Here is a 26,855-nt window from a genome sequence, read left to right as displayed (position 1 = left end):
TGTAACCTAAAAATTGAGCCTCACTTTGGGCCGGCAAAAAAAATAATAATAATAAATAAAACAGAAGTTGTTCTTCTGATCCCCAGGGCATAGCATGAAAGAGTAATTACAATAAAGTACGATATCGAAGCTGCTCTTAAATCTCCAAACATAAATTTATTGATTCAGAAGACAAAACCAGACATATGGAATCCTTTTGCATATTCCAATACATGAGTTTTTGTAAATGATAATAATGATACAAAGTGTTACTTGCAAAAAAATATATATAATTATGCCACCCACTTGAATGAAGAAGCATTATTGGATTGTATGATATACCTTGGCTGCCTTTAAAAAGGTGGACGAAAATCAACGTTGAAGAGTGGTTAATAACATTTAGGACAATCCCAACTGGCGCCTCTTCTAATTTACGTCATCTCCTTATCAGCTTGAGTACATCTCCAACCAGATGCAATGATCCAGTGACAAGAACCTGTTATTGCACGAATACAAGCATATGGCATCCTGGTTAGCACTACTGTCAATATTGACAATCAACGCACTTACAACAATATTTATCTCTTTCAGAGATGGGTTGCATGAGACAAGGCAGGCATAACTGATTTTTTAAAAAAGCCATTCATGACACAAGTGAAGACATCTGCATCCCACTTGTTTCCTGAATTTTTTTATTAAAAAAAAAAAAACACTAAAGAAAAGGGTAGAAGAAATTCACTCGGTTCTAGAGCATGTTCTGGTGATCCAAACAATAGTTCACAAAATCTTTTTTTTTTTTCAAATTGGTGAAAGGGAAGGAATTTTGAAAGGAAACTTTGGGAACCTGTCATTTGTATCTGGCCTTAGTCCCTATCCTTAAAGAGCAAAAATTGTAACTCAATTCCAATATCCAAGTGGTAACAGTATTTTCACTGTGCACATTTTAGGTACAACGAAATGCAACCATCTAAGAAAGAATTCTTACCTGAAGGCGTAGGGAAGGATTCTCTCTAACACAATCCCTTAACCATTTTATTGTCAATGGCAATGAAGGAATTACAGCACTGCAAGCCAAATAACCATTTGAAGGACTGCAATTAGAGGCATCCTCGTAAAGAAACTCACGATGTGGTGAGGTCTCCGCACCATCCATCTTGGTACTCTTTTCAAGTAAATCTGTATCTGCAGGCAAATAAAAAAGAAAAAGAAAAAAAAACTTAAGGTTCTGCCTATTACAAAATGCAATGACACCAAAAGTGGTTCAGTTGACAAACAACAATCATTAGCGTGTTATGATTTGAATGGCCTAAGCAGAAAGAACATGCAAAACTATATTCAGGGACACGGAGTCATGTAGGCATAGTCTGGAAGAGTAAGAGGAAGCACATAGGCTTTCGATTGGACTTATTAGCGATGGAGACTATGGCCCTGGTTTCACCTGCAGTGATGCTTGATTGGTTAAACAGAAAAGGTGGGTAAATTTATATTACGGTTAAAAAGAATAATGATACATCAAATCCAGGGCCACTGTACTGTGAGAGTTCATGCTGCTGCTATGAATGTAGCTCCCTCAGTTCACTACTCACATATCTTTTTTCTTTCTTGATTTTCCTTCTATATTCCTATAATACAGAGGGGAAAGAAATGGAGACAATACAGTAGCCAGTTTAAGCTGCACTCTTTGCATAGCGTGGCTTGTTTGCTATTTTATGGAAAACCAAACTCTTTTCAGTCATCATTTTCTGGCATTTATTAATTGAAGAGGAAGTCAAATATGCAAAACAATAATAATAATAATAATAATAAATAAATAAATAAATATATAAGCATTCAGAAAGCCAAATAAAAGTACCTATCCCGTGGACAATCCTCTCCCAGAGTCTCTGCAGGCTGAATTGCCACGACAAGTCCTTGCTAGAGATATCTGAAGGAATGACTGAAGTACCAGAAGTAACCTTGTTATATGTTGAGATACTTGGAACAAAAATGGCCTTTGAGAAGAAAGTACCTGACAAAGACACAAATCATCTTGAATACATCAGTGCTCTTGAGTGTTTACAAATATGCAGATAATTAATGTTCAGAAGTAAGATGAAAAATAAAGATGGAGCATTTTGTTTGTAGGCATAATTCCTCAGAAAAGAAACCTGATTCCATTAGATGTGTTTGGACAACAATTGAAAGAAGGGCCTTTTCTTATCACTAAAGAAGCATGTTGAATCTCAATTGTTTGTTTAGAGAATTGATATATAACTGAAATTGGCATCATAAATCAGCTGAATTTTTTTTTAATTGTCATTCTCAAGCACAAACCATGTAAATTACCAGACTTTTGGTACTTCTGGGGAAACCCACCCAATCTCTTGTGCATTTTTCAATTAATTCTATTTAAAAAAAAAAAAAACAAGAGATGATTCTTTTTGCTAGAAATAAGTATATGAGAGAGCATTGATTTTCATGACTTGCCATGTAATAGGTGTTATGGCTTAACCACCACAACAAAACAATGCAGCCACAGACAGCAAGCAAATAAAAAACAGGAATCAATTTAAGTAGCATAAAAAGAAAGTCCAGCATAATTTGAGATGGGCGAGTTTAGGGAGACAATACATAAAACAATACCAACAGAGCAACCTCATAAAACAGTACACCTGTTCCTAATGGTTGTCATAAGCCAGGATTGTGTTATACTACGATAAAAATGGAAAAAGCCTTACTCATTCTTTTAGCAAAGTCACACACATGCAAGTAAACACACGCGTGTGTGGAGAGAGATTGACAAGTTTAGGCAAAAGTCCAATATAACTAGCTCTTGATTGAAAAGATAAAAAGATTACAGCAGCATGCAGCAATACCTGAAGACGCACATGTACTCACAAGCCCTGGAAGCAAAATCTGAGGATCTCTGACCTCCATGCAATTAAATAAAAGAATCTACATGAAGGTAAGAGTATTGATAAGTGAGGAGCTAATAAATGAAACCAGAATGAACAGTCTAAACAACTTATCAGTAAGCAAAATAAATGAACAATGGTGGAATTAAATAAGCAGCCAGAAAACAGCTCAGTACAACAAGCTCCCAAACTAATCCAGCTGGTTATCATAAATATTACCTTCTTTGATATTTTATTGAATTCTTGGATGTTGCATTTCTCATGCTGCACATGACCATTTTTCCGCACTACGTTTATATTTTCAATGTTGTGTGAAGAAGACAAAACCAATGATGGTGATTGGTTGTTTCCTTTAACAGCAACAGAAAACCATTTGGCGCATGCCTCTATACTCTCTGGACTGTGAGCTCCATCCAAGTAAAAAATGAGATCGCCTGAAGTTTCAGCTACTTCTGATGATACATGGGAGCTTGAAGAAGAAGAATCATGAACAATTTGAGCCCTCCCAGAAATATGTGCTGTAGAAAGACCTCTAAGAAATGCCTCCGGCAAATTAGCTTCCCCGTTATCCTGTCAACAGTCCACAAAACTGGTCAGTCAACTAACTACTGGTGAAACAACCAAATGCTGAATTTAGAGGACGGCTAGCATTTATCATATCCTTAGATACTGGCAACTAACAGATCAATAGATTCAAAAGGAGAAACACAGAAAGAGTATCCCGTTCAAATCTTCCAAAAAGAAGATAGATATGAGACTAAAAGATACATGAATGACCATTTGGCTTAGAATACGTACACATACATATAGATTACAGACACTCACAAGGATGCACGCATGCGCACACACAGTCACTCACATGCATCTATTTGTGTATTGTTATTATCAAAACTTAACATGATTCAGTCCATAAAAAAGAACAGTATCCATGAGTTTAAAAGTCTGACACTAGATTGATATATGATTTTATGTAATACATAACGGTGTGAAGAAGGGTTGGTAAAACTAACTTTTTGGAATAGCTTCTCGCAATTTCCTGTTCTTTGAAGCCAACTTCTACAAAGGGAAACAGCAAGACCAGCATTAGAGAACTGATGATCACCAGACAAACTAAGCTTTAGTCCATTCAATGCTTTTGAATCAAGGGGTTCCACTACTTTCAGGGGGACCTGCAATCAGAAAGAAAATATAGATCACCAACGCCACTGGAAATTCATGAATCTCTCTAGGCATGTGCTCAAGCAAGGATACAAGCTTTTGAAGCTTCAATAATTAATCTTCAAACATGATCGTGGAAGAATGAAGATCACAGATACAAGGATAGGAAATCATAAATAAGCATATGTGATTTTATTTGATTTTACAACTCATGGTCAACTCTGAAATTCTGAGATTTGTCAGGGGTATCTCTGTAATTTTCAGATTTGCACAAATTTTACAGGTCTAGATTTCTATTTTAGTAGTATTCAAAGTATAAAATAGAAGTAATATATCCTTATTCAGCAAGCTAAGTCCTTATCAGGAGTACCAGGATCTCTTTATATATGTAATCTTTCAATAAGCACAATGGCAATACTTGAGAGAAACTCCAGCAAGTGTGACTGTGTGATGAAATCAACCTTAGTGAGATTCCTAAGAATCCCAGGTAAGATGATAAGTTTTTCATTCAGGGAGTAATTCCTTGAATCTACTAATGTGAGACTGCCAGTTTTCACCTTGTTTTTCTATTATTTTACGTTCAGATGCATGTTTTGAATCTACTAATGTGAGGTTGCAAGTTTTCACGTTGTTTTTCTCTTATTTACCTTCAGATCCGTGTTCAATTTTTATACCTGAAACTCACTAAATTCCATAGCTAAAAACAATCATCTAGAACTTTCCCTGAACCTGCCCTGCATCAGTTCACTAAATAAAATCTTTTCCTGAAATACAGTAAAATTTGATTTCTTATTCCAATTTTAACCTATCCTCTCTATCCATTCAAGATTTATGCAGATGTAAGAAAATTTGAGAGTAATAGTCTTGGATGGAACATGCATTTATCAAAAGTACTCAACAATAGTTATATTGGATAAGACATGGATCATACAGGGATGCTTTTGCACGAAAATCCAAGAGATGTAGCCAAAACAGAATGAAGGCTACATCATATTTATGTGAAAAAAACTAATTTCACCAACAGATACTTTACAAAAAGCAGGAAGAAAAAAGAGAATTTGATAGTAACAAACTGAGAACAATGGTTACCATCAGTTCTCGAGCATTCTCCTGAAGAACATCCATTGCTTCAGAAACTTGCAGCACCGTAAAGGCAGGAATTTGATGCTTCAGGAGCAGGGAAGACATGAATCCAATTCAGAAAATACTTGAAAATTAATACTGCCAATTAGAATAATCAAAACGGAAATATTGCTATAAATAATTGAATGGCAGAGAGAATGAAAATTGTGCTAGTTTTAACTGCTTACGTATAAGTTTTATACCTTGAAAATTCCAGCCTTGTGTGAAGCAATCTGTCCAATGGTGTTGCCTGCACAATAGCACAGTATGAGGTTTAAGAATTCAATGTTTCTTTCTGTACCAAGCATTAAACTTAGAATGCATAGAACTCTTGGCAAAACAAAAAAAAAATGCAGAAAGTTTCTTCCATGTTAGCGAAGTCAGATTCCAGCAAACAAAAACAACAATTATGCAAGCTAACAAAAATTTGTATCTGCAGACTAAAAATAAATGCAAGAAAACTTGCTGAGAATGATAGGTTCAGAAAATGGTATACCCAATGTTTCTGTATGATCCATTCCCAGAGAAGTAATTCCACAGACAACAGGCTTTTCAATCTACAAGAATTTATCAAAGAAATTTCATCACCAAGAAAATTTTGTATTATCATTAACTTCATTACTTCTGTTATCTTAGAATCCTCCAATAAACTGCTAAACTAATGAACAGCATTTTCCTTTTCCATCAGAGTTCTAAATTTTTGAAGTACTCCATAATAATAATAATAATTCTAGGGAAAGATAAATACCACATTTGTTGAATCATTTCTTCCACCGAGACCAACTTCAATGATAGAAACATCTACCTGCAAAAAAGGAAAAGAAAAACAGAATCATTAACTCAGAAGCAATAAAGATTAACTGTTTACATGGGGCTTGGATATAAACAAAAACAATTTGATACAAAAGACAGACAGTTACACAAAGACTACATCAACGTATAGATGCAGTCATGTAGCTCAAAAGCTTTCACATAAAATTCAAGACTAGCAATGTATCAAGGACATACATCTACAAACATAATGGCAATGACTGGAGAATGTTTACAGCAACAGGAACAACTATAACTTAGGTATGATCAGTGTTGGAAAATGTACAATAACTCAATAAAGATACAGCAGATTTAACAGTCAAAATGGATTCTTTCAATAGATTTACGATCAGCAAAATGAGATTTTTTACAGTACAAGTGCAGCAACGCCACTGACTAGCAGAGACCATGAAAGAGACATGTATTTCACATGCATAATTTGCAGCTAAACAGAACACAAAAAATGTCCATTCACACACACCACAAATGGTTGTGTGAGGGAGAAGATGATGAAACACTTGAACAAGATGATAAAAATACAGATAGATAGCTAAATCAGCAACAAGGTAGCCCTACTATATATATAAACAAAGGGGGGGGGGGGGGACACCATTTAAAGGGCACCCAGGGATTGCTTGAGGCTCTAGAGGTTCTAAGATAAATGGTAAATCAATGAAACAAGAACAGATATCCATTGGACATGGCAAGCCCTTCTGCTCTGTAAATAATGTATTGATTCAGGGTAATTGGATAATGTTCTGTCTGCCCCACCATTAAATTTCAAAGGAAAAATGACTATGGCTGAAATCTTTGCAAATGAAATTAAGTATCGGGAGCCAGATAGGTGTCCAAATACAATATCATGAGCTAAGGTAAAAGGTATTTTTGGGATTTTCCATGAATGCAAGGATACAAATCACTGTGGAGCAGTGTTGTTAAGAGGTGCTGAGGAGCTCCGGGTGAAGCTAGGACCCAACACATTTATTAGCCTCAAGCAGTGGATTTCAGTGAGGCAAGCGCCTTGTGAGTGAGTGCAAGGGGCTGAGGCTAGCGCTTGCTTGAAGTTCTTCCTTTTCTGTTGAATTTTTCTTTTTTAAAAAAAATAAATGATTTATGTTTTGACCTATTTGTCTTTTTTTTATTATTTACCACAAGAAACAACTTAGGAGTATTTTTGTAAAAAACAACGATTAGGTAAAAAAAAAAAAAAAAATCATTAAAGTGGGAAACAAACAGGAAATGAAGGACACTTAGAAGAGAAACACTAACTACACTTTCTTTTTTCAACAATGGGAGTTGAAGAACAACACATCAGTACATCTAATACTTTAATTTTTTCTAAACAAGTGGAATATAGTTTGAGAGAGAAGGATTTCGATTATAATCTTGAAATGGAGGATATAGAGGATTCAAGTGAAGGAGTGGAAAGCATGGATGGAGATGTCTTTGAAAATTAATGATATTGATATTTAATTTTGCTTTTTAATCTATTAAGCTACTTACTACTTTAAATTATCCTATGTTGTTTTAAGGATGAAAAATATAACGTTACATGACTATGTTATGGTATTTTATATTTTCTTTCGATTTTCTAATGATCTCATCTTAATTGGGAAGATATATATTTTAGATTTATATAATATAATATATATTCTTTTAATTTTTAGCATATCGCCTTGGTTCATTTGGGCGAGCAAACAAACATATGCAAATAAAAAAGCTAGAGATAAACCACTCATTGCAAATGCCAAGCCGATCATCTAAATAAGCTCCAACAGAAATTCAGCTAATGTAGCTCACCTGTTCACAGACAAATATTTTGAATGCCAACACAGTTAAGAACTGAAATAGCGGGGGCATTGGGAGGTCCTCAGTTTCATGTTCCTGAAAAGTCAAATTTAAAGAATCAAGTAACTGCCATGTATAGATTGTAAGTTTTGGAGCAGTTCAAGGCATCCGATTGCATAGTTAGTATTTAAAGTGCTGACAAAAAGTGACAAAAATGAAGAAGTATCACTGAACACACCAATTTGGACCTGACTCCTGACAATCAAGGCCAAAATTCAGTTTCAAGTAGTCCTGTTAAAACATCTCTCATCTTCCCTTCTGATATTACATGTTTGACTGTTTCTACTGACACTTTCATTTAGAACATCAAAGAGTTAATCAGGCACAAGCAACACATCTACTGAGTGCTAAAATCCTGCTATTCCTCCTTCACTGCAAGGTAAAGTTAAAACAGTAAATGCTTCAAATGCCTGAATTTGAAGGTCAGGGAGGCTGTAAAATGAACCAAAAAGCTTGGCAACTGCTTGAGCTAAACATAGGAAACACTTGTTCTAGCTTACTAGTTAACTCAGAGAAATAAGCTTGAAAAATCACATGCTCGGCGGAAAATTTCATGAAGATTGAAAGTTTGGTTTGGTGTTAAACTTTATCCAAAAAGGTCAAGGTAAAACAATTTCACTTCATACTCAACAAATAACTACCATAGAGGAGGGATAATAAATTGCCAATAATCTTTACATACAAGTAAATGTTACCAATAAGAATAAGATATTACTAAAATAGAAAGGTGGGTACTGTTTGAAGATTTATTCAGAATCACATATATTGACTTCATTTGTTAAACACATGAACAAGTCTGAACTCGTATGGGAAACTGATTACAAAATAATGTTACACAAAAGTGGTTTAAAGACCAAAGTTCACCTTAAGGCAAGAATGCAGACACAGAAAAGGTCCATAAGAAGTGATATTAAAGAACAAAGTGGTTTCAAGGTCTATAACTCAGAGGCAAAATGATCTCTTCATAATCCAAAAAATTGCACCTCAAAAGAAAACTAGCTTGTACAATCTGCTTATAGCTCTTGGGAATCAGTGAAAGCAAAGGATTAGTACCTTCAACTGATTCCAGCAATTCCAAAAATACAATAAAAATTTAACTTCAGATATGTCCACTCTGCAAAATTAATTAAAAGTCAGACATGAAACAAGATACTCGTAGAAGCATTCAAATCAACCAAAAAAAAGACTTCGAAATTAAAAATGCATTAAGATATATTAAAATAGCTATATGTGTAAAAAATGTAAAAATCTTCTTTTTTTATAACAGCATTAGATTTTCTGGCACTCTACTATTAGGGGATCTGTTTCATGTAGAACTGCTTCTATTGTGGTTGTAAAACTTATAACCATGGACAGATTTGTTTCAATGGAGGTGAAGGACTGTGGGAAGGGGAAGAGAGTGCGTGTCTGCTCAAGGAATGCACAACATAATAGATAAGCTAAGATGAGCTCAATCAACTACTAACCCATTTATCCGGAATCTTTCTCTAACATCAATTAGGTGAGGGGAAGTAAACAAGCCTGTTCGGAAACCAGATTCCCTTAAAATAGCCTCACAGAATGTGCATGTTGAACCCTGGAGTGTGGATCCATCAAAGGAACATGAAACTGAGTTAAAGAAGAGTGTGATAAAATATTATCACGAGTTTTAATATGATTCTCGAATGTAATATTAAATCAAAGAAGGCATATATATATATATATATATATATATATATATATACAGGACATCCTCAAACTAAAGTCATACAACCTAGCCTACTTTTAACCCTCACAATTATACACAACTCAAATTAGTGAGCTATTCTAAAGTAGCTCTCACCTTTCAGAAAACATAATTGTTTTCAATACAGTAGAAGCCATTAACATTTTATCACAATGCTTGATGTAAGGTTAAGTCAAATTTCAAGGAGTGGATTGTGGTCTGAACCTGGTTGATTTGTTAAGCAAAAAAATTAAAATGGGTATTACCTTCCCTTTAGTTCCAGCAACATGGATAATTTTGAGCCCAGCCACACGCTCTTCCAAGTCTAGTATCTGCAGAGAAAAATCCATTCAACCATCTAACCATTCAATTTCAGGAAATTTCATTTTGGAAAAGAAAAAAACCAATAGGAACTAATGTTTCAATCTGATGAGGCATAGTAAAACCTCTAAGAACCAGCTCTGTTCCTACTAACAGGAAATAAGTTGACAGTAAAGGACACAATGTATCGATCAGTTTCATGTCAAAGATAACATCATTAAAGAAGATGAATTATACATCATTATTGATCCAGCAGAAAATGAAACAGGGCAGTCATAATACTTTTGAATTAACTTGTACACAGAAGAGACATAGAGCTAGTTCGCAGGCCCTTGGCTACATAAATACTTGAGCATCTCCAAAACATTGCAGGAATTATAATATTGTTACCTTAAGATACATCTGCATCCTGTCCAATTTTCCATATTTACCACCAATAGTTTTTTGATCTCCGCGTTTTTGCTGTCTAATAAGAGAAGAAAGAGCTTCCAAGGCTGCTTCATATGAATCTGAAAGAGGCACATCTTGCAAGTAATCTATGATAGCCACATCACTTTCTGGTTTTTCCATGCTTTGATACCTAAAACCTGAAATGTTATACCAAAAAAGAAATTTTAAAAACTAATAATCAACCTAACACACCCTGAATCAAGATCATTAATACCTTGTACATTCTTATTTCATATCAAAATTTGTTCAGTTAAAATGCCTATCGTTTTGGTATCAATACATATTAAGAAGCTGCAATTACGATCTTACCTTTTTCTTGGGAATAGATTTTCCTGCGTCTACTCAGGCTGTATGTGTCAACATAAGCTGGTGGGAAGGATAAGCCCCATGGTGTTCTGATAGAGAACTGGCTTTCTCTCTTATGGAAGAGTGGAACTCCAAATATCCCACCTTTCAGATGAGTAATCGTATGAATAAGTGCAGGAAACATCAACCCTGCAAACAAAAATAACAAGACAAATTCAACATGATGAACTAAATTTTCATTCAAATAAAAAGTCACAGGTATGCCATTTTTCCAAAACAAGACAGCAAGTTTTTCTTCTTATATTAATAATTGATAACATATAACCATTTCCTAAAACAACTATTTGCCTCCATTGTCAGTTTGTCACCATGAATTTCCTGAACAAGGATCTTATTAATACTGAAGAACAATATACAGGAAATCCTTTGTAAAAAAAAGAGAAAATAAAAGGAAAAAAATTAAATGCATCTTCCAAACACCCTGAATTTCATCATCCATGTTCTACCTTGCATGCTGCGAAAAACGATCTACCTTTGCTTCAATTACTAATAGATTCATGCAATAACAAATTTCACAGAAAAGGTCTTAATCCTAAACTTTTTACAAGGATATCCCTGAGGGTAGCTAGATGCAGCTTGGTGGCAGAACTCTTTCAATCACCAACCAGTTCACATGTCCCAAGTCCAGGTCTCCCAACGGTCTATCTTCATATCAGCTACTGCGAAGAAAATATTACGCACAAAACCCATGGCTTTAAAATTCAACTTCTCTGTTTCAATATAAAAAATCACAAACCTCAATATCAGATCATGCAAAAAAAAAAAAAAACTCTGCTTGATAAAACAGGGGCCTAATGACGGAGCGTCCAACTCCCTGTCTTCTTGTTCCCATGTAAGGGGAAAAAAAACAATGCAGAACAGCAAAAACTTGGTAAAGATCATCTCTTTATGTCGTTCTATGACAGCAGATTCCAAAACACAACATACCCAGAATTTAATTTCTCTTATTTTTCCACTTTCTCTCAGCAGCAAATTGACCATACAAGAATAATTTCATAAAAGAACAAATGAACCCAACAAAAAGAAAGTATCTTTCTTTCACTTCAATAATATTTAGGAAGAAACACAGATACGTTCAATCCCAGCTCAAGAAAATAACACTTCCAAGTTCCAAACAAACCCACAAAACAAAAACAAAAGGTAAATCATGTTCCTTTCTATTTACATGTATGCGGGTGGATGACAATTTTTACATACTTGCTAACAAAGAACATGATTGTAAGTAAAGACAGACAAAGAGAGACAGATTCACCTAGGAAGTACTAGGAAAGGAAGCCATTTTTTGGGAGTTAGGTTTGCCCCACTTGTTTCTCAGACCTGTCTCCGAGATTTGTGGCGGTTGACCACAGATATCACATTCAGTGAAGGAAAGGCTTTTTATACGAATCATATGTTACAAGTACATAAAAAGAGGGAAAACTAAGATAAAGGGAAAACCTAAGAGAAGTCCCCAATCTATAGGTAAAATCTATATTAGATCCCCCAATCTATTCTTTATTTCGATTAGATTTTCAATATATGAAAGGATTTTTCAATCATATCCTTCTATCAATTCCATTTAACAAGATTGTTGAGTGGTTATATGAAATTCACGCAATTTCTTTTTTCCCTTATAAGCCATCGAATTCTCTTTAAAATATAAAGGTTTTTATAAGTGAAGATGGATGGCATCCCTACACAATTCTTGATATTTGGTAGAAGTAGCCGTTTTTGGAAGCAATTAATATTTGCTTCATGCCTCCCTAACAAACAAGTGCATAGCTTTTCTTGATACCAATTTCTCTCTGCAATCACTTTCTCGTATTGGCGGTAGAAATGTACACCAAGTCTTCAACCCTATCTCTTCCAGTGGTCCTGCTGCTCCCCACCACCAAGAGATAATGTGCTACCTTTCATACCAAGAAAAATCGAGGGTAATCGAAGTGAAGAAAATGTGAGTTGATATTAGCATGCCAGGACTTTTTTATGATATTAATTATAAGTTGATAGCATGTTTGCCATGATATATGTCTTTCCATGTATAATTTTGTTAGGATAAATTAAAAAATCTCATCTATGCTTATTTTTACTTACAATATTAAGACTTTATCTTGCATGTTATATTTGTTTAGTTTATACAAGCATTTTATGCACTTTTGAGTGGTTTTTTTTTTTGTATAATTTGTTTAAATTGATAGCAATAGAAAAATTATTTTAAAGGATTTCAATAATTAAATAAAAAATTTTATTTTAATTTAATCATAATTATTTTTATTATTAATATACATGCTCGTGCTTTGATTTGATATCAATAAATATTTAATATTTATATTAGTATTATTTTGTTATATTTATGTTGAAAGTACATTATATATGAGTTTTATTTTTGTATATTTATAAATTTAAAATTATATACATTCTGTACTTTCCTTGAATAAATTTTTAATCTGTCTCACTGATCTAATAAATTTACGACCTTGATGGTGTTGACTTTGGTGGCTAATTTCCTAAGCGGGCAGCAGAGTCCTCGTTCAAGGCATTGGAAGGAGTCAAGGATGACCCTGGAGCCAGTAGAGAGCTGCCTAAGAGCTTGTTCTTGTGGGTTCAAAGGTTGATCTCTTCCCATCACAAATTTCACCAACTTGGTTAGATAGATAGGTTAGGCATCGAGCTAGGGCCGGAGGGGCACCTAAGCTGGGTGGGGTTCACTTGGTGCTCGTCAGGATGTGGATGTGAGGACCTTGTCATCATTCATTGAGGAAGTGGCTGGTCCTCGAGGGAACGTGTGGGTCATTCGAGCTCAGAATGCAAGCGAGTCCACTCTAATCAATGCTTTGAAGAAAGGAGGGCTAGAGTTACAAAGCTTACAGAGGCTTCTGTTCCTGGGACTCCGCTTGGGATTGTGTCTTCTACGTTCATATCTAGACTAATTCGCTCACGTTGCTCTGTTCATTACCTGTGTGAATGTGTGACGTGAAACTTGGAGATGAACTAAATGTTCTGATAAATGAGTGTGTTTTAACTCTGATATGTAATAACTCGAGCACCGAAAATTATAATTGCATGATTTTGTCTCCTAGATTGAACAGCTTACAAATATTTACCCTAAAGTTTCTTCTGTGAGGTGAACGGGCTTCTCTTTATATTGTTGAACATTCCCAGTTTGTCATTTGCTTATTGTTCTGAGGCTTCAGTGCAGTCTATGTTGATGATCCTGCTACAGTTCCTAGGGCGCTCTTTGAGTTCTTAAAAGCAACGGACCTTTTGCAGGAAGGACAAGCTGTGCTTGTGGTGGCTAGACCTCAATCAACTTCTGTGCAAACAATCATAGTTTGGGCATCATCAAATGTTTCTCTGCACACGGGTAAGATAGAGAATGCTGACGAGCTTTGGAAGAACCATGCAATTCCTTTGCTGTAGGGGCAATTGTGCCTTGATCCTCTTCAAAGTTTGGTCCATTAGCAGGCTGCTGATCTTTTGGAGCAGTCTCAAACTATCACATTTCATTTCATTTTTAGATTATTTTTACTTCAAATAATTTTTAAAAAAATAAAAATATATATTTTAATGCATTTCTGAGTGAGAACTACTTTGAAAAACAACCGTAATTACACTCATAAACATTTCAAGTATTTTGAAAAGTAATCACAACAACACTCCGCTCAAAAAAATTCAAATAAGAAATAAAAATTGTTCCTTTCCATTAACCTTAAACCGGCTCCGACTAATGTTTAACCAACTCTTTCATCACGTGCCCCCTTTTCTCCTTTAAGCCTCCATGGTGACTGACTGTTGATGCTGATGCTAATGAACTGTTTCTGCTATATTCTTTCAAGTGCTGCTGCTAACTTCTTATACGCATTTCTTGATATTTCTTATAGCCCTCATTGAGTAAAGAAAAATACAGTTTTAATAAACGAAAGAGGAAGGCATGGTAGCTTATTGTTGATTTAACACTCCTGGATCTTGTGAGTGAATAGTCTGTGTGTGTTATGCTTGTTCTACACTCATGGATCTTGTTGGTGGGTGAATGGAAGTTTCCATGGTTGCTTCCTTGTGATTATCGAGCAAATGGGATGATGTTGCCCTCTCTTCTTTTCCAGTTTTGTTCCTGGTATTGCAGCCAGGTTCAATTTACTGGAAAGGCAAAGTTCTTCATTTTGAAGCTATCTCATCTGCAAATTTCAGGGCAAATTCTATTTTATTCAAACATTTTTTTAAAAGTAGCTTTTATTTAAAAATATATTAAAATAATATATTTTAATATTTATTTTTGATATCAATATATATCTAAATAATATCAAAAAAAAATTATTTAAAAAAAAAAAACATAATATCACCCCCAAAAACAATCCCGATCTCTCTCATCTTGAGGCCATGTACATTTGAGAGAGAAAAGGGTACGCACCCAGGTGATTCACCGTCCAAACACCTTTTGAAGTATAGATGGATTTCATGAATGCTCTTAGATTTTTATTTTATTTATAATATGATAAGATTAACGTCAAGAAATTAATCCTCGATGATTTAACAGGTGCTTTACACCCGAATGATTGAAATTATAACAAGAACAAGATAACTCAGGTGTCGATGAAAATGGCTGTGCTTGAGAGATATTTGTGCGGTTTAGCCAGCGGTGGGCAAGAAGAATATTGAAAGGTGACTGCCAAGTCCCAACCCAACCACCCCACTTAACCAGTTATGCCCTTGGTAAAACGAACCAATCAATCTTGTGTCCTCTTTGAAGCATCGATATGCATAAGGTAAATCGACCTGCCAGCTTGAAATTAGGTCTTGCTAAATTGCTTGAACTTCAAAACGGCTGGTCTAAAGTCTGTGCGGAAAGAGGAATATGAAGCAAAAGATATCACTTTTTTTTTTTTTTTTTTTTTTGCATTTCTGACTAAATTTTACATTTGCTTTTTTTACATCTCTGAACAGTTACTTGGTTTAAACTAAAAGAAAGATAAAGAGAATGAACAAGGAGTAATAAGAGAGCTCCAACCTTGCTCTACAGAGACCTGCAAAAGCTAGAAACTACATTGATCTACTCTGATTGGGGGTAGCTCCAACTTTAAGTCATCAAGCACTGGATTTCAGACCTGTTTCCTTCTTCGGTGCCTCTGCTTCCAACACAAGCCCTGTAAAAGTAGAACAAAAACAGATTATCTATCAGTTCCAACGTTCAGATTTCTCAATTTAAATAACACTATCAGGTTAACAAAACCCCACGCCATTTCACCACCTTCTCAAGACATACCATTTGCAAGCATTCCATTGGAAGGTAAAGGAGAAGAGCCTTCCTCTGCGAAACCTGCAAATTGAGATTCCAAGCTAGAAAAATAATCGCCAGCATCAAGATCAAATGTATCCGGCAACAGATCAGCTACATTATTCCCATCAAGCCCAAACTCATCCTCAGCGTTGTCATAGAAACCGTTCTCATCTTGATGCTGACTTAGCCAGTAATCCCGGAACCATGTTGTCGTTGTCACCAATTGCCACCACTCGGGAGAGAAATCCTCCACTTGCCGATAAGCAGCAGGGACAAAAAGAGGCGCATCTGGGTTCAACGTTGACCTTCCTCCTGAAACCAGAGCCATCCTTTTCAAACCACAACCTCTGCAGTCCTGTACTCCAAATTCACACAGAAAATGAATGAGATTCAATGCAAGTTATCAAATTATCCTCTTCCAAGAAATTTACTAACTTGTGATTAACATTAATCAACTCATTCAACAAGTTATAACAATCAATGATAATATACAATTTTGTTTTTTTTTTTTTTAAAGTTCACAAATTATCTCGCCATAAAATGAAGAATTAAAACCTTTAACATCTACCCGCAATTAGAAATTTGGCGAAAAGTAATTAAAAATAGTATTAATCTGTTCTAGTAATTCAAGTCAGAATCTTGAACATGATCAAGTCAAGTCAACGTTAAATTGACGAATAAACAAAGCCAGCTCAATTCAAAAAATAAATAAAGGTGCTAATCACACAACAAAAGACTATGTACAAGAAAAAAATTATAATCACATCAATCTAACACAAAAATTCACAGATCAAGCAGGCAAACCTCTGCTTGGTTACCGAGAAAACTAAGCAAAAATGAAAGAAATATATTAAAATGAGAAGAAAATCCGAAAATATAATCGCTGAGATAATTGATTTCCCACCCTAAAAAAGACAGACTAAATTTCATTAAAACTATTCTTTTCTGATTTGAACTTCAAAATCTTCATTTTCCTTCCACTTTCTCAGAAACCAAACGAAAATTCAAAATAAAAACCTAAGAAACATGAATCAAGACATATATATATATATATATAAAAAGATCTGATTAATTTGAAAGAAGATTGAATGTTGAATATATTTCTTTTTTACCTTTGAACGAAGGAGGAGGAAATATCTGTTTCTTGTACGGACCAAACAGCGTAAGATTCGTGCGCGTGCTAGGATAATATTGCGAAATGAGCGGGTATTTATAGGGCCGACAATACCGAGCCTGACTGGTGCGGAAATTTCGAGCCTTTGGTTCGGAATTACCGAATCATCCCATTGCTTTGATTGGGTGTGAACTGTACGGCCGGCGCGTTTGTTGCTTTTATATAACCGGTTATTAGCCGGTAATGGGTTAGGTGTTTGTTTTTGACTTTTGACCTTCTGAAGATAAGGAAGGATGGTTTGTGTGTCATCGTCATTGAGCTATTGTTTGGTGCTGACACGTAGCTTTTTTATATATTTTTTATTTTAAAATTTATTAAAATAATAATTTTTATTTTTAAAATTAGTAAATTAAAACAATTCAAAACACTAGAATACAATTTCAAGCAAAAAAAAAATATATATATATATATATATATATAACCACACTACAATAACAAACAAACTTTAACTATAAATCTAAAACATAATCATATGACAATATAGATTGTTTACATTGTTTTAAAAATATGGTAGGTGTTTTTTTATCTTGAAATTGTTTATAAAAATATATTTGAGCTCTATAAATTTTTGGTTTAGGATTTATTTTAGATTTTAGATTATTATTTTTAAGGGCATGGATGGATTTATGAAGTTCTCATGATATTTTCTACATGTTTGGTCAAAATGATTTAAGCAATTAATTTTTGGGTTGAAAAAACTTTTGCCTTGATTTTTTGGTCATTATGGTGATCGAGGACTAGACAATATCAAACAACAATTTATCTAAATTATTTTTTAAAAAAAATAAAAAGGACAGGTGAAATGACATGTCACCCACCCCATGAAAAAAGGGGGGCCAAGCACATATGGCCTTACTAAATAGTTTAGCCATGCTAGCGTGGGTTGTCAGGCTAGCAGAGCTTAGTTTTTTTTTTTTAATGCTTTTTTTATATGTATCTTATAAAATAATTTGTAAATTAATACTCTTTTTTCTTTTATGTTAGCTATCTAATCTCTTTTAAATAAAGATTGTTTCTTGGTTATTATGTATGTATTTGATTTTTCAAGAGATTATTTTAATTTATCTTTAAATTTATTTTATGTTTTATATGAATGAAATTTATTTTAAAAAATAAAAATATTTATTTTCATATAATATTTTCAATACGTGTAACCTTGTATGATATTTTTTTTGCCTTTTATTTTATTCAATCAATTTTATACAGGTTTATTTTTTAGTATCATTTGATTAAATAAAAAAATCAATTATTGTGAATAAAGTCATTAAACATAATTGTGTCAAAGATCCACATTCTATTACCAATTATCGTGGTCTATATTCAACTCTTAATTTTTTTTTTTTATCTCTATTTATCGTTAATATTTTATTTATTTATTTATTAACATACATGATTTTCAATTTTATTTTATTAGATACATATACAAGCTCTTTGATTTTAAATTTTTATATTTTAATACAAAAAACATGTTGAAAAAAACCTATATATTTTTATTTTTTTAGAAAAACAATCAATTATTGACAGAACACAAGTCAAATAACTAGTTAAATTTCTATTACTCATAAAATTAAACTTGATGTAAACGTGTGTATGTTGAAATAAAAATTATTTAATTTCCATTTATTGATTGAGAAAAATAACTAATTTCAATTTTTAACCATTCACTAATTTATAAGAATTTCACCATTAAAATCTAAATTAATGGTTAGGGTATCATTAATAGTTAATTATGTTACTAGCAGGTTGAAAGAAGGCTTGTAATTGAGTTTAGTCTTGTATTTCATTTTTGAAGTTGAATTTAAAGAAAAAGGTTACCAGAATCTTTTTCAAATGTATAAACTCAGATTATAATTATTTTACAGACCATTTGAATTTAAAGTTACTTTTGGTTTTAAATTTATAACAAAACACTACCTTTAAACTTTTGACCAAGATCTTGTTTCATTTTTTTTTTTCAGGGAAGGAAAGCAAAATAGATTAACAAAGGAGATTGTGAACTTAGCAACATGGTTATAAGATACATTCCAACTTCTAACTCGAGTCCAAGTTTATATAACATGTTAATTGAGTTAATTTGCGAGATAGTTTTCGGGTTAAATTGGATATATTAAATTTTTAATAAAAACATATTATTTTAAATATTAAAAAAATTAATTAAGTCTCACTCGAGTTTTAATCAAATAGCCTAGGTTTAATTGTTTGAGCTCTCTAAACAATTCAAAAATAAATTTAGTCTGAGTTAGGTTTCAAGTTAATCAACGAGATTAAGTTTGATATATATATATATATATATATATATATATATGTTTTTTAAATAGATAAGGTAACTAAGCAGATTAAACTTAGCTGATTTTAAGACTTACAAAATTAGTAGAGGTATGCGTAAGTTATTCCGGATATCCGTGTTAATAAAAAAAAACTTAGCTAGTTTATTTGTATAGTTTTAGTTATAAAATTCAAATTGGTTGGTTGTTCTATGTCTTAATTGATTTAAGCTGAGAAAAAAAATTAATTAGAAATTTAGGTTAACTCTCAATCCATTTGTTATGGGGTAAAACACTGCCTTTAATTTATTGATTTTTTTAATAAAAAATAGATTAATTTCCAATTTAACCATTTATTAATTTAGATTTTATTCCAAGTTATATATACTCACAATTATTCTAAGATGTATACGCTTATTCTTTAACGTGAACGAGGCACGATCACAGTCTCTTTTTTGCCCGAATTGCCTTTTTTTTTTAATAAAGAAAAGGAAAAGGAAAAGGAAAAGGTTGAGAGACAAATTATGGAAAATGACAACCAAATACCTTTCACGATTATGATGGAATATAATTAAAAGTGTGGTGAATAATCTCCTGGTCAGTGTGTTAATATGTTTTTTTTTTAAGTTTTTATTAATTAAAAATATATTAAAATAATGTTTTTTAATATATTTTTTATATCAGCATATCAAAAATATTTAAAAAATATTAATTTAATATATATATAATTTTTAAAAAACAGGTTTAATAAAAAACAAAAATTCATTTATTGTACATGGGATACATAATTAACTATTTAAATCTAAACTGGTGTGTTAATGGATTTTGTTTCTACCGTGAGATTTATATCGTTAAAGTTCTGACATGATAATTCTACATTAAAAAAAAATCTCATAAATCATCGTTTTTTCTGATTTTTTTTCTAGAAAGTTACTTGACATGGCAAAATAAAAAGACAAAATTATGAAAAAACTCTTAAGAGATTTTTGAAAATAATTTTTAATTAAAAATATATTAAAATATTTTATTTTTATTTTTTAAAATTTATTTTTAATATCATTATGTCAAAAAAAAAAAAAATTTAAAAAATTAATTTAAAGTTAAAAAATAATTAAAAAAAAAAACAGTTAAAACTGCAATGATAAACAGTGGTTAATTATTCAAACCACGACAACGGACCCACCCATGTGAGCAATTATTGACCTTGCAATAAAAAGCTACCTAATAATTAACACGGTTTCGATGTAATTTTCAAATCATCAATGGTCAAGATCATCGAACTTGATGACGACACGTACTCAAAGTGGGACCCTATTAGGTAACCGAGCACCCGGTTGGGAGTGTTGTACACATGGCGTGCTGGTAGGTAGGATAAAAACATGATCGTAGATTGATATCTGCCATATCCTGCCATCCACAAGGAATACATCCAAATCATTCCGTCTAATCTCATTATAATTAAAGATAGAATACGCATACTATATATTTATAAAAACAATTTATTTTTAAATGCTAACCTTTTAAATTAGAAATAAAAGGGTTCAGAGAAAATTAAATTTTTTTATCACTAGATCAGCCTCTTCAAATTAAAACTTAAATATTTAAAGCAATTAATTAACAAAAACATCCAAAATTGCTGGTTCGTGCCTTACGTTGTGGACAATTTCTGGCATTTTTAATATATAGTTGGTGTCATCGTCATGCTTATTAAATAATTAACAAAAGAACAAAGTTATTACTATGTTTTTGTCCGTATGCAAAACCCTAGTTATATCTTTTGGAAAGGTGACTGTGTTATTTTTTAAAGTATTTTTAATAGTTAAATATATTAAAATAATATATTTTTTTATTTTTTTAAAATTATCCTATCAAAACAATTTAAAACATACAAAATAAATTATTTTTTAATAAATAAATAAAATTTTAAAAAATACTGATACAATTATGTTTCCAAACATTCTATTTCAAAACTCTTGAGCCTACTCGATTTTTCCAGTCTTATGACTTTGTAATTGCAGCTAACATCATAACTGTGTTTTTAATTTTATTATAAACATTGCTTCATGATCATGGCTAAATTTATAGATAAAATATGTTAAAATTTAATAGTTATAAATATACATCAATTTAATAATCTTGTCTAACATAATAAGTTCATTATTTGTATAAATCAATTAATTTAAGACTTAAATCTTACACCTGCAGGAGTCATGATTGCGACACTTGTAAAATATTCTTTCATGTGACAACATATTATAGCATAATGAAAGAATAAAATTGCCTTCTCAGAGCATTCAAAGTTTATAAAAACAATCTACAAAATGTGAGAATTTATTTATTTTTATTCAGGGAAGAACCAAGGTGTCAACGGTAATTCAAGGGTGGATTTACGTCTCCGTCAACGATCATGTTATGGGAGTTTAGGCTCAGTGTTGGAGGAAGAGTTAGGCCCATGTCGTTTGCCAAAACGCAAGCAAACGACAAATTCTTCAGAAGAAAAGGAGAAGGACATCATTCATTGCCTTGAGTTGTCTGGAAATGAGACCGGCACTGCACGGGGTTTGGGTCCTATGGGTCCAATATTTCTCTATTTTTTAGGTATTGTTTCGCTTTTAAAATAAAACACCTAACATCATTAAATAAACTATTTAACTGAAAAAAATTATTTGACAATGATTGATCATAAAAAATAAATATTTATAAATATTATAGAAAAATATCCTACTAATATTTTTTTTAAATTTTTAAATTTTATTTAATAACAAAACAAAAATTAAATAAATTAATTTTAAAAATCAATAAAAAACTTTATTCAAAGTTAACCTTTTAAATTTATAACTTATAATAGCTATGTAAAAAATGAATTGAATAAAATTAATCTTAACTCTAAAAACAGAATTAAAATTAGACAAAAAATATATTTTTTAAAAGTAATAACATTAAAAAAGTTTCGAGAATATTCGAATCAACCTGCTGCTATACTCGTGACAAGAAATATAAGATTCGGATAACCCATTAACCACGTTAGAAATTGAATTGTGTTGTTATTTATTTAAACAGGAGATTCTAGGCTGTGTAAATGGGAAAATGCCGGTGTTTTTACAGGAGAGAGCGTCGTTTTCTCTTTTGGGACGGTGTGTTTTGTATGGCAGAGGCAATGAGAAAATGTTGAGGGATGGAATGGAAGAGGGAGATTGATTCAGTGATGAATTGCCCGGAAGTGTTTGGAGGAAGCAGTGGAGGGACGAGTTGGGTTGTTTGAACAATTTACAAAAGATGGGCTCTGTATTTGGCTGGTCTGCCGGGGATTCTTCTCGGAGCAACTATTCCTGCTGCTTTGATCATGGATATGGCTTCCCTAGCAACATTGCACGTGTCTACTCTTCACCGGGCAATCTCCGTCTTGTATTGCCGGTAAATACAAGCTTTAGCAGCTCTGTGACATCTTTTCAGGTAAAAATTGACCATCCCTTTAAGATTCTATCTACAATTATAACTCAAAATTAGTCTCTGTTAAATAAACTATTGCTCGTGTTGTGTAATTGATGATGGCGTGAGTTATGCTACGGGGATCTCACATGATCGACAACAAAGTTGCTTTGGATCCTTGATTTCCACATGCTCATGCATGCACATTCCTGATATGTTTGTTTTGAAGATGAATTTGTTGTCTTTGACATCTTGACACTTTGATGGAACAGATTTGTGAATCCATGAAAACACTGTGCCACTTTCTAGATCAGAACAAGACATCTCACTTGAATTATCTGCAATTCAAGGATCTTAGAAATAGGCCAATTTAAATGGCTGACAAGGAGTAAGTAACTGAGTGTTCTTGGAAAAAGAGCTCTGGTTGTCTTTTGACAGTCAGAGCTGTGTTTCAATATTACAATTTTAATGAACAATTTTTTCTTTATAATTTGAAAGAAAGGCTGGCGATTAGCTTCGATTGCAAGAAAGATTTCATGTTACATGTAATGAGACTAGTAAATTTGGGGATTGCGTCAGTGGATATTATATTCTAATGAAATAGATAATTCTTAGAAGAAAAAGCTCTTGCTTATCTATCTGTGTTTCAGTGTTGGATTTATCGACTGTAATCAGGGAACTCTTTGGCTGGTGAGACGGAGAAGATGTCCCTCTAGGGCATGTTTTGAGATTGCCTCATGTCAGAATGATTCTCTGGAGCTTGCATGCCATGACAGAGTCTGTTCTTCATCTGAAAAGTCGTATCTTAAGAATGATAGGGGCAAAAATAGATCGAGCATTATGGTCTCCATCCTCCACAGCAACTTTTTGAGTACAAGTGAGTCCTCACACTATTTTTCATCTAATTGTTTTACTTTCACCTGATGCATGGGCAGCAGCAGGGATGTCTTTGCATTTTCAATTGGAATGGGAGGACTGGATTAGAATGCTATATACTTTGAGCTTATTTTGAGAATTGAGCTGTCTAGTAGGTGAACAAGTATAGCTCGGAAAAAGTTGAAAGATTCATGGGAAAAAAAAAGAAGAAAGTTCGAGCGTGTTTGGTAATGTGGTAATGTGGTAATGATTACTTTTCAAATAACTTTTCATGCTGAAATGCATGTTAATGATATTTTTTCATATTTTAAAAGTTATTTTTGATATTAATACATCAAAACGATCCAAAAAGTACAAAACACATTAAATTTTAATAAAAAATAAAAAAAATTTCAAATTTATTGGGAACGCGGTGCAAACCACGTTCCCAAACGCTTCCGAAATATAGTAACCTTAAAATTCCAAAACAAAGAACGGCAAATTGGAAAAAAATTCCTTCTTTCTTTTGTTTTCTATTTTTTAAAAGATTATAAGACCCAATCTAGAGAATATCGTTACAATCCAAAATTCGGGTAGTGAGTAAAAAAAATAGTACTAGTCAATTTAAATTTTTTTCCTTGAAAAATTATCACTAAAATAACATTGTTTTTATTATCGGGATAGTAAGTAAAAAAAATGAATTTTTTTTTTTAAATTATCACTATTTTCGTTGAACTAACTCAGGCCAGGTCATAAATGGCAAGTTGGCTATTAACGAGTTTGGCTACTAGGGATTAAACTTGTATGCATAGGCATAAATAAGCATATAATTAATTTTAACATAATATAGATTAATAATAATAATAATAATCCAGCATACGTGGGCACGCATGCGGCGAGAAGCATGAGAAAATGCAGGCCTTCCACTTATTTAATCCAAGTGTGACGACAGAGGCCTAAGGGCTTTTTAGAAGAATTTAAGAATTAATGGTAAAAAATAAAAGAATTCAATTATTAAATATAAACAAACATGGAACAAGAATTGAGAAAGAGGTTCAATGAACAAGTATTGTAACTTGTTCCCATTTAAAAAAAAAAATCCATCCTATCTTTAACAAGAAACAAGAAACAAGCGGAGTATACGATCATGCATGATAATTTTATTAAATTACAATGGTCCATACGTATAAGATGGATGCATTTTTCCATTAAAAAAAAATAGATAGATGAAGTTCCTAGTGTCTTGATGAATAGTATCTACTAATGATTTGATTTCCAAATTAATTTCAACAAGATAAATAATAATCCTCCGTCAATCGATTTTGACCCCACCAAACCTAAGGAAAAATGTTTGTTGAAAGCTGACTATGTTACGAGCAGTTTTTTAATCACATGTTTATAGCACATTTGTTGATATTAAATTTTTTTTTTAATTTTTATAGTATTTTTTATATTTAAAAATTTATTTTTAATATCAATGCATTAAAAAAATACAATATGAAACACTATCTTGATATTTAATATTCCAAAAGGCACATGAGTCCTTGCTAGAGTCTCAAGCTTGTGGGAGATCCAAAAATCACTCTTTAGTGAATTAATTTAATAATAATGAAGGAACGATGATCAAATAAAATAGTAATGGAAGAACAAAAGAAGAAGACAAGAATACTTGGTGTAAAAATAAAATACCTGTCAAATCCCTTTTTTTATGTATAATTTTTATTCAAAGTAACGTTATTTCAATATTGATTTCAACCCCCCCCCCCAAAAAAAATAAAAAAATATGGTTTCTATTTGAAAAACAGAAATAACTTGTTTTGTTTGTTTTTTTATTATATATATAAAACTAGAAACATTAACTCGGAATAAAATAACCAGGCATTGGTACGAGGAATATGACTGTTAACTTGGAATATTCGTGCAAAGATTCCTTTTCATAATGCAGCCTACGTGTGATGCACGTTGTGTTTCCCAGCCATGAGTGAGAAACAAAGTTTGTGAGATATTGGGCATGAAACATGCTGGCTTTCCTGTGAAAGGGACAAAGTGATCACCATTGGCAACCATCGATGGAAAGCTACAAGCATCATGCATCCCTTCCCGCTATGAATCTCATGCAGCAAAAAACCATTTTTTGAAATCAATACCTGCCGCACTAAGGAAAAAAGTTGTTTTTTTTATTAGTTCCCCTGACTTTCTTTCAATATCTTGCGAGAAACAAATATTGATAATAATAAAAAACTCTAAGAAGATTGGATATAAGCTAACATGATTTGATACTTGTGCAAGAGATCACGCCAAATGTTACAGTGGTCACAGCATGGATCCCCTTCGGAATGCGATGTTAATAACAGGGAAAAGCTCATCATGATCTGATGGATTTATCAAACTTTCATTGTATATATTTGGATATCAGACATCGATCAAGTGGAGATTGCAGAAATATATAGCTATGTCTAAGAACAGAGACAAAAAGCCAGGAAAAAGAGAGGGTGCAAGCTCCTTTCATCATGGAAACATTATTAATTAGAAAAACAAAATCTCCACGCAGCAACCAAGAAGTTGGATTCGGAGAGAATTATTTGAGAAGCTTGCTTTCATCATCTTCTCTTCTCGATCCCACCTTGCTTGATTATGCAGTACTGCTCCTGTTCATGGGGGTATTGGACTTGTTGCCATGCTTGTTGTGGCGTAGAACTAAGCTTGTGGGGTGGTACTGTTTCTGGTTTAGATCATCAGTGATCATGGCTTCTCGCTTTTGAACCTCCAAGGGAAGAGCAATACTTTTCTGGGCGGTGGTGCTGGCGTCTACTTTCACAGATTGTGGACGAGGAGGGTAGAAGAAATCTGTAGGGAAGAAGTTGTATTGAAGGCCAGCCATGGAATCAAGAGACTTGATGGTTGTTTGAGAGCGAAGGAACTTGAAAACTTGTCTGGAAGTGGTTCCCTCGGCTGTCATATTTATAGTGAGGGAGGGGAGCTGTAATGTGAAAGCATTTTAGCACTTGGCATTAGTTTGGTGTGCTGAGAAACCAACATTTACTTCGAATTTTAAGGAAATTGTCTATTTGTGTCCGTATTTTATTTGTGTTTACTTTTATTTTTTCCAATTTAATTTAATTTTTCAATTTCAGAGTCTTATGTTAATTCGATATCGGTGGTTTTTTTGGTTTTTAAAATCCAAAATCAAAACAAAATTGGATTGGATTTTTTTAAAATCTTAAAA

At 32.8% G+C, this 26,855-nt stretch overlaps 3 protein-coding genes across 8 annotated transcripts; 1 reads left to right on the top strand and 2 right to left on the bottom strand.

Annotated features, from left to right (window-relative positions):
* Positions 1-136: 136 nt before the first annotated feature.
* LOC118031940 (folylpolyglutamate synthase) lies at positions 137-12,288 on the bottom strand. 6 transcript variants are annotated; one of them, XM_035036452.2, is made up of 18 exons: positions 11,906-12,279; positions 11,199-11,363; positions 10,597-10,782; positions 10,228-10,424; positions 9,783-9,848; positions 9,278-9,387; positions 8,865-8,925; positions 7,764-7,847; positions 5,902-5,958; positions 5,650-5,710; positions 5,357-5,403; positions 5,121-5,198; positions 3,884-4,042; positions 3,093-3,443; positions 2,835-2,913; positions 1,832-1,987; positions 965-1,161; positions 137-475 (listed from the first exon to the last, which is right to left on the bottom strand). In XM_035036452.2, exons 3-18 carry the CDS (start codon positions 10,775-10,777, stop codon positions 416-418), a joined length of 1,944 nt encoding a protein of 647 aa, XP_034892343.1. In that variant the 5' UTR covers positions 10,778-10,782; positions 11,199-11,363; positions 11,906-12,279; the 3' UTR covers positions 137-415. The 6 variants fall into 6 exon arrangements, with proteins under 6 accessions (XP_034892343.1, XP_034892344.1, XP_034892345.1 ...); XM_035036453.2 differs by having other exon boundaries at positions 11,259-11,363; XM_035036454.2 differs by having other exon boundaries at positions 11,199-11,312.
* An 824-nt stretch (positions 12,289-13,112) lies between these two features.
* Positions 13,113-14,052, top strand: LOC140954728 (GTP-binding protein BRASSINAZOLE INSENSITIVE PALE GREEN 2, chloroplastic-like). Its single transcript, XM_073405406.1, has 3 exons — positions 13,113-13,202; positions 13,356-13,534; positions 13,827-14,052. The coding sequence occupies exons 1-3, from the start codon at positions 13,113-13,115 to the stop codon at positions 14,050-14,052; spliced, it is 495 nt and encodes a 164-aa protein (XP_073261507.1).
* A 1,433-nt stretch (positions 14,053-15,485) lies between these two features.
* Positions 15,486-26,588, bottom strand: LOC118031938 (uncharacterized). The gene is made up of 4 exons (XM_035036450.2): positions 26,268-26,588; positions 17,020-17,298; positions 15,893-16,262; positions 15,486-15,773 (listed from the first exon to the last, which is right to left on the bottom strand). The coding sequence occupies exons 1-4, from the start codon at positions 26,586-26,588 to the stop codon at positions 15,715-15,717; spliced, it is 1,029 nt and encodes a 342-aa protein (XP_034892341.2). The 3' UTR covers positions 15,486-15,714.
* Positions 26,589-26,855: the final 267 nt, after the last annotated feature.

This window comes from Populus alba, chromosome 16, assembly GCF_005239225.2.
Source record: "Populus alba chromosome 16, ASM523922v2, whole genome shotgun sequence".
Classification (NCBI taxonomy): domain Eukaryota; kingdom Viridiplantae; phylum Streptophyta; class Magnoliopsida; order Malpighiales; family Salicaceae; genus Populus; species Populus alba.
Note: the sequence above shows the minus strand (reverse complement) of the source record. Positions and strands in the feature narration are given on the sequence as shown.

Bases quoted from the DNA above. Each gene is read 5' to 3' on its own strand.
- LOC118031940 (XM_035036452.2), bottom strand. From the start codon at position 10,777: ATGTTTCCTGCACTTATTCATACGATTACTCATCTGAAAGGTGGGATA. The intron at 4,043-5,120 runs GTAACCATTGTT...TTCTGATTGCAG, and splicing joins AGAATGCTCGAGAACTGATG to GTCCCCCTGAAAGTAGTGGA. The intron at 2,914-3,092 runs GTAATATTTATG...ACCTTCATGTAG, and splicing joins TCAATAAAATATCAAAGAAG to ATTCTTTTATTTAATTGCAT.
- LOC140954728 (XM_073405406.1), top strand. From the start codon at position 13,113: ATGGTGTTGACTTTGGTGGCTAATTTCCTAAGCGGGCAGCAGAGTCCT. The intron at 13,203-13,355 runs GTAGAGAGCTGC...GGTGCTCGTCAG, and splicing joins CAAGGATGACCCTGGAGCCA to GATGTGGATGTGAGGACCTT. The intron at 13,535-13,826 runs GTGTCTTCTACG...CTGAGGCTTCAG, and splicing joins CTGGGACTCCGCTTGGGATT to TGCAGTCTATGTTGATGATC.
- LOC118031938 (XM_035036450.2), bottom strand. From the start codon at position 26,588: ATGACAGCCGAGGGAACCACTTCCAGACAAGTTTTCAAGTTCCTTCGC. The intron at 16,263-17,019 runs GTAAAAAAGAAA...TTTGGAGTACAG, and splicing joins TCCTCCTCCTTCGTTCAAAG to GACTGCAGAGGTTGTGGTTT. The intron at 15,774-15,892 runs GTATGTCTTGAG...CTACTTTTACAG, and splicing joins CAATGGAATGCTTGCAAATG to GGCTTGTGTTGGAAGCAGAG.